Source organism: Vulpes vulpes, chromosome X (genome assembly GCF_048418805.1).
Source record: "Vulpes vulpes isolate BD-2025 chromosome X, VulVul3, whole genome shotgun sequence".
Lineage (NCBI taxonomy): Eukaryota > Metazoa > Chordata > Mammalia > Carnivora > Canidae > Vulpes > Vulpes vulpes.
The window spans coordinates 115,348,792-115,355,832 of record NC_132796.1 but is presented as its reverse complement, the minus strand read 5'-3'; the positions used below and the strand labels follow the sequence as shown (position 1 = coordinate 115,355,832).

The 7,041-nt window shown below is 60.6% G+C and overlaps 1 protein-coding gene across 1 annotated transcript; it reads right to left on the bottom strand.

Moving 5' to 3' along the window:
* Positions 1 to 552: 552 nt before the first annotated feature.
* On the bottom strand, positions 553 to 3,161 carry LOC112912408 (melanoma-associated antigen 8-like). The gene is made up of 3 exons (XM_072743525.1): positions 2,920 to 3,161; positions 1,804 to 1,860; positions 553 to 1,378 (listed from the first exon to the last, which is right to left on the bottom strand). Exons 1-3 carry the CDS (start codon positions 3,159 to 3,161, stop codon positions 553 to 555), a joined length of 1,125 nt encoding a protein of 374 aa, XP_072599626.1.
* Positions 3,162 to 7,041: the final 3,880 nt, after the last annotated feature.

Below are 7,041 nucleotides of genomic sequence, written 5' to 3'. Positions count from 1 at the left end.
CTGCTTCCCAACCTATTTCTGTCCCAGTGCCCTGCCTGGGATGAGGATCCGGGTGGAACCCACACAGGGACGAAGGTGGACTTGGCCAGCTGGTTTTCAGGACAGGATGAAACTCTTAACTGTTGAACTGGGGGATGTACAGAAGTTCGTCTGGGGGGGGGGGGCGGCTGCGGCGGTCCTGGCGGGCGGAATGTCAGTGGCACACGTAGCCTCCCAAGCTGATGAATCCCCCGAATCCGAGCAACGATGTGCCAGAGCCTCCTCATGTTAACCAAGCTCTCGATGTCCGGGTGGCGGCAGACAACAGGCCCCCAGAGTGGCTCTTCACCCTGCTTTCTGCCCCCAAGCCGCCCTGGCCCTGCACCCCTAGAAAGCCCAGTGGTCTGTCTTCTCCAACACAAACACACAAACAAACACACAAACACACACAGGTAGACCCAGAGGCGCCCACGGGGAAGAAGCAGCAGAAGGGATGCCTCCCTTCGTGCCCATCCCGCGGGAGAAGCTGCCGACCCCACCAAAGGCTGGAGAGGGCCGGGCCGCCTCTGGGGCTCAGACCCACTCTTCCTCATCAAACGGGGCCAGGGAGGAAACCGGCCACCTGCTATTAACCCATAGCACATACTCCATGACCCGTAGCTTGCTGGTCTCCTCGTGGGCCCTGGGCCCCCACAGGAACTCGTAGCGAGCAGGGTTGCTGCCCACCACCTGGCGGTACTCCACGTAGCCTTCCTGCACCCAGACGTGGGTGAGGAGCTCCCTGGGCTCCCCATAGATGACGTGCTGCCTGCCGGCAAACACCCCTATGACCCCCAGGGCTTCCCACACCTCCTGCTCGGGGGCACAGTCGCCCTCCAGGAGGATCACCCCCAGCAGCAGCACCAGGAGTCCGGTCGTGGGCAGGCCCTGCTCACCGCTCAGCACCCCATCGTAGCTGAGGCCCAGGACGGTGACCAGGACGTAGGAGTGTGCGACGGGGTCCACTTCCTTCACTTCCACGCCAAAGACCAGCTGCATGCACTCACAGGCTTGACCCCAGATCTCGGGCCAGGCATCCTGCATATCTGGGCTGAGGACCTCCAGCACCTCTGCCTGGCTGGTGGGCTGCTTGTCGAGATACTTGCGGAGCAGGAAGCCCACCAGGTCAGCTCCACTCATGAGCATTGCGTCTCCTCCTTGGGCATAGGGCTGCGCATATTCGGGCACCTCCCAGGGGTTCCAGATCTCCTCCTCTGGGCCACTGGGGCCAGCAAACTCCACCTGGCTCCAGCCACTAGCTGCCCTGCCACTGGGGGAGGGCCCGGCACTCTGAGGGCTCTGGGGAGGACTCCAGGCAGTCTCAGACCCCTCCTCTGGGGGCACAAAGAACAGGCCAGAGCTGGACAAGGAAGGGGAGGAGCAAGGGGAGGAGGAGGGGGAGGAGGAGGAAGAGGAACACAGGTAGGGGTAGGGGGAAGATGAATCTTCGTCTTCATCCTCAGCCTCTGGCAGCTGGGCACTGACCAGGCCCTGGGCTTCTCCCGGGTCTTCTTCCAGCTTCCAGAGCTGACTCGTGTGCCTCAGGGGCATGGTGTGGGCGTGGAGCTAAAGCTGAAGACAGCGGTGGGATGGCTGGTCGGGGTGCAGTTGGGCCAAGAGAGGCCCCGTGCCAGGGCAGAGAGCGGGCCGCATCAGGATCGGCTACACAGGAGGCCCCTGCGTGTTGGGCCGGGCGAGTTGAGCCCCTGGCACCAGGCTCAGAGACCACGTGGACCTCAGCAGGTCCCGCGACACAGACCTGCTATGCCTCCTTCACTCTGTGACCTGAGGGCCTCCTGCCGGCCACCAAGGCCCCTGCTGCGCTGCCAGTTCTTGGAGCCCCTGCAGGAGGGAAGCAGGGGGCACCTCAGGGTGCAGACTGCCAGCCCAGCCCTGGGCCCCCAGTGCACACAGGAAGGTTGGCTCGCACTCTGGGAGGTCCCCAGCAGTCCCAGTCCCCTCCTTGGCCTGCCAGTGCCCTTGGCAGGGCCTGGGACCCAGGCCTCTGTCTGCGGTCCTGAGGCCAAAGTGTCCCCACAAAACCAGGCTGCCCCGACCCTCCCCATGAGGAAGCCAGGGGACCGGCTCTGGGCAGGCCTGCCAAAGGTCTCCTCTGCTGACCTGAGTGCAGACCCTCAGGCCCAGGCCCTCCCCTCCCTGAGCCCAGGGATCTGGAGAGGAGGAGGGTCTCCTTGGGATAGGCCACACCCCGGGTTCTCTTCCCAGGGCTGCCAGGGAGGGGCACCCAGATTTCGGGGCCATCCCCTCCTGGGCCTGAGGGCTGGCTTGGGGGCCACTCACCCCTTCAATGTGGGGTGGGCGGGGGTCCACCGTCTGCCCCCTCAGGGAGGCCGTGCTCCTGACGCCAAGGGCCCCCAGTCTCTCGGGAGACCCAGATGGGGAAGTCTGGCCGCCCGGCCGCAGGCAGGTCCCCAGCCTGCCCAGGGGGCCTCCCAGGCCTCCCATCCCTGGCGACCTCCTGCCAGGTCCCCTCTGTCCTGGGCTCCAGGGCCCCCGCCCCCACAGGCACGCCCTGTGCCCCTCCCCAGCCCGGGCTCCTGAGCTCCGGGGGCTCCGGTCCCCACCCCCAGCCTGCCCAGGGGGCCTCCCAGGCCTCCCATCCCTGGCGACCTCCTGCCAGGTCCCCTCTGTCCTGGGCTCCAGGGCCCCCGCCCCCACAGGCACGCCCTGTGCCCCTCCCCAGCCCGGGCTCCTGAGCTCCGGGGGCTCCGGTCCCCACCTCCAGCCTGCCCAGGGGGCCTCCCAGGCCTCCTATCCCTGGCGACCTCCTGCCAGGTCCCCTCTGTCCTGGGCTCCAGGGCCCCCGCCCCCGCCCCCACAGGCACGCCCTGTGCCCCTCCCCAGCCCGGGCTCCTGAGCTCCGGGGGCTCCGGTCCCCACCCCCAGCCCCCGAGGCGCATTTCCCGGGTGGCCGAGGGTGTCCTGCCTCCCCAGGGCCGCCCCCCAGCCCCGAGGGGGGGCCCGGTGCCTCCATCTCTCGGGGAGGGCGGGCCGCGGGTGGACGCCTGAAGGTGGGGTGGGGGACCCCCGCAGTTCTCCCTCAGGTCCTCACGCCGCTCCGCGGAGGGCCCGGGCCCGTCCTGCCTCCGGGGGCCCGAGGCCACTGCCCCAGGCCCCAGCATCCAGGCCTCAGCTCCACGCCGAGGACGCCGAGGCCCCGCCTTCCCCCGGTGGTCTCTTGGGGTTCCCGACAGGCCCCCTCCGCGCCCCGCCGCCCTCCGGGGCCCCTCCCCTGCCGCCCTCCAGGGCCGCCCCCCGCCCTCCCTCCGGGGCCCCTCCCGGGGCTACCTGCTGCCTGGCTGCCGCCGGCCCGGGCCTGGCCTCCTTCCAGGGGACCCCAGTGCGACCCCCCGCACCGAGGCCTTCCGCGCTCTCTCAATTCTGACGCAGAGGTCGGCCCACGTCACATCACGCCCTGACCCCGTTGCCAGGGGTCCCCACGGCTGACAGCACGTTGGGTTGAGATGAGCTGCAGGCTAGGGTGGGAGGAGGGAAGCGCGCCGGCTGGCAAGGCGGGGGCCCCCTGTCCTCCCTGGGCTCCTGCCCTGCACTCGGGCGGGCTGGGGCCTCGGCTCTCTGCAGACCTCAGCCTGTGCCCCTGACCCCGAGCCTCTCAGGCCCCGACGTCCCCGAGCGCCTGAGGGATGGTGGCTGCGGCTCGGGCCCCACCCCACCGGCTCTGCAGGTCCCGGGGTGGCCCAGGGCTGCTGGCAGGGGCACAGCAGGGTTCGGTGGCCCCCAGCGTCCTGGGACAGCTCGGCTCTCAGTCCTCCCCCAGGAGGCCCTCATCAGGACACAGGCCTGCCTGCAGCCTGTGCAGCTGCCTCTGCCTGCAGCCTCTGCACAGGCCTGCCTGCAAGCAGCTGCCTGCTGCCTGCAGCCTCTGCTGTGCAGCCGCAGGGCCCATAGCCCCGGGGCAGGGGCAGGGGCAGGGGCAGGGGCAGGGGCCGCGAGGAAGCGCCCCTTCCCATGGGGTCCCTTGGCCAGCAGCCAGACTTTAGGAACATCGTGCTAAAGGTTTACGTTCCTGGGGGCGGCCGAGCAGCTGCAAGGGTGTCTAGGGGCGTCCAGTATTGCGGGGCCCACTGCAGGGGGTTTTCCCCTGACTTGCTGCGTCATCGGGAGAAACACACCGTCCCTCTCTACCGAGTGTGTGTCCTGTGCACGCGTATGTATAAGGTGTGCAGATTATATGTGCTGGTACATATGCAATCGTACCTACATATCACGTAATACCGACGTTGACACATGTATGTGCGTCTGTGTTCACGTGATACAGGCATTTGTATATGTACCTATATATGTGTACACTACATATATATACTTTATCAAAAATACCTTTTCTTACTCTGTGAATTGCTCTGATACTCCCTACTCTATTTCAGGTTGATTCTGTATATTCTACTTAAGTGATTTTTTTAAGGGGCATTCCTGGCCACTAAGATGATTTCAGGTGCTTATTTGCATAGACTCTAGAGTCCAGTGCCTCAATCATCCTGTCTTTCCCTGTGTCCTCTTAGCACCCCAGGGCTAAGGTCATGTGTACTCTGAGGTCTTGCCTCAGATTTATGCTGGGAAGCAGAAGGAGAAGTTGGAAATTGCTCCGCCTATCAATCCTGTCATCTGCATTGATGCAGGCTGCATTCCCTCCCCACATCCCTGATGTTCCCTGCATCCCCAACCCAAACTCAATATCCAGCTCAGCAGTCTTCAGGGTCCCCCAAGGCTTTCTCCTCATTTATTGTTTGTTTGGACGTTGTTTATTCTCTGTGTGTTTTTCAAGACTTTCATTTCTTTTTCTTTTTCTTTTTCTTTTTTTTGTTAAGGTTTTATTTCTTTACCCATGAGACACACAGAGAGAAACAGAGAGGCAGCAACACAGGCAGAAGGAGAAGCAGGCTCCACGCAGGGAGCCCGATGTGGGACTCGATCCAGGCTCTCCAGGACCAAGTATCTGCCCGAGACTTACTTTTTTTTTAAGTGAGGTTTTAGTTGCACAGAGATGAAAACGGAAATCCCTTCCTCATCGTATTCTGATAGAAGCTTTTCCCATTAGCTAGTGTTGAATTTCTTTCAAAGGAATTTTCTATACCCAGTCGTGATCAGATGTTTTTAGTTCCATTCTTTTCTTAATGTACATAAATACAGTTGAAAGATTTTTCTAACGTTAAGGCAGATTTCTGTTCACTGGGCACCGCCTCTCGTCCCTTTCCTTCGCTAGGATTTTGAATATGCATATACTTATTCAGGATATTTGCTGCTATATGAGTGCTTTTGGCTTAAGCGTTCTTTCAAGGTGGATTTCTCCTCTAGCATTTGCATCCAGGAGCACTAGCGTGGGACATTTAATTGAAAACAATGCCCATATTTTTCTTTAGTTTGAAGGAGTTTCGCTAAGATGATGACTTCTCCCCAACCATTTGGTCGAATGAGACCACAGGGCGGCGGGGCGGGGTGGGGGGGGAGTCCAAAGTGGCGGAGGAGTTGAGAGACCTAAGTTCCTCTGGTCCCCGGAATTCAGCGAGACACCTACTAAATCATTCTGAACCCCTGGGAACTGAACCGGACATCTACAAAAAGAATAGCTGCAACGCTACAAAGAGAAAAGCATCCAGTTTCTACAAGACAGGAGGTGTGGAGAAGCGAAATGGAGGTGATACATGGGAAGATGGGGGGGGGGGGCAAAAGGGAGGCGATACATGGGAAGATACGGGGGAGCAACAAGGGGGCGAGCTCCAGCAGCCTCCACCAGAAAGTGATGGAGCAGCAGAGAGAGCAGAATCCAGACCTTTAGAAGTCCGCTCCGGTGAGGGACGGCCCTGCCTGCCCGGTGCTCAGACAGTGAAGCGGGTGCAGAATCCCAGGTGGGACAGCTTGGTCTCAGGATCCCCCGGGGTCACAGGAACACTGACGGTGCCTGAGTGCAGCAGAGCTCCCAGACATGGGAGCAGGGAAGCCGGCTGCAGGTAGCGAGCCCAGCAGCGGGCTCTCGGCCAGTGGTGGCCGTAGCCCCGGAACCCAGCAGGGTCAGTGGGTCCCAGCACCCTCAGCACAGGGGCTCTCCGAGCAGCAGCCCAGCAGGCGGCTGAACCGGCAAGCCCCCCCCCTTGCTCCCCCTGGGGAGGAGCAGCGCACAGGTCCACACAGCAGGAATCTGCAGGGTTTGGAAGGCGAAGCAGGGTCCGTGCCTGAGATGGAAACGCTTGGTCACAGGCTGGGTGAGCACAGTGTGCGGTCCGGGACCAGGGAGACAGGAGTGATGGGTTGCCTTTCACTGGGGGTGCGCTAAGGAGAGGGGCCCTGAGCTTTCAGCCCTGGGGCTGGGGATGAGGAGGCCACCACTTTCGCTCTCAGCCTCTAAAGCGGCCTGCAAGGTCTTCAGGGAACAAAATCCACAGAGAGCAACCCGGAGCAGATTACTTAGCCTGGCCCCCTGGCAAGGGCGGTGCTCGCCCACTCGGGGCAAAGACCCCTGAGAATCAGCGCAACAGGTCGCTCCCCCAGAAAGTCAGCAAGAGCATGCGGCCCAGACCAACTTTACCGAACACTGAGAACCGCAAAACTCCAGCGCTAGGGGAATATAACGTATACAATTCACAGCGTTTTCCCCCTTGATTCTTTGGTCTTTCCATTTCATTTTTTTTCCCTGTCCTTTTGCAACCAACTTCTTATTTTATCAAACTTTTAGGAAATATTTTTTAGTTTTCATTCTTACATGCTATCCTTCCATTGTTTTTAATTTTATATGGGTTAGTTTTTTTTTTTCTTTACACCTTTGCGGTGCAGTTTCTTCCACCAGGCCAAAATACACCTAGTGTACGGTATATGATTCTGTTTTCTTCACCTGTCTCCTCAAAATCGCTTTTTTTTTCTTTTTTCTCCTTCCTTGTTTCTTTTTTGTTAAGTTCTTTCTATGTTCTGTCTCCCCTTTCTGATATTTCCCACTAATTTTTTATATTCCCCAAATGAATGAGACAAAGACTCCTAACGCTGGGAAACGAA

What these genes read in the sequence shown, in the direction of transcription:
- LOC112912408 (XM_072743525.1), bottom strand. Translation starts at nt 3,161, where the DNA reads ATGCTGGGGCCTGGGGCAGTGGCCTCGGGCCCCCGGAGGCAGGACGGG. An exon ending in ATGCGCCTCGGGGGCTGGGG is followed by an intron (nt 1,861 to 2,919) that starts GTGGGGACCGGA and finishes TCCCTCCTGCAG; the next exon opens with GGGCTCCAAGAACTGGCAGC. An exon ending in GGCCGGCAGGAGGCCCTCAG is followed by an intron (nt 1,379 to 1,803) that starts GTCACAGAGTGA and finishes TTCCTTGTCCAG; the next exon opens with CTCTGGCCTGTTCTTTGTGC.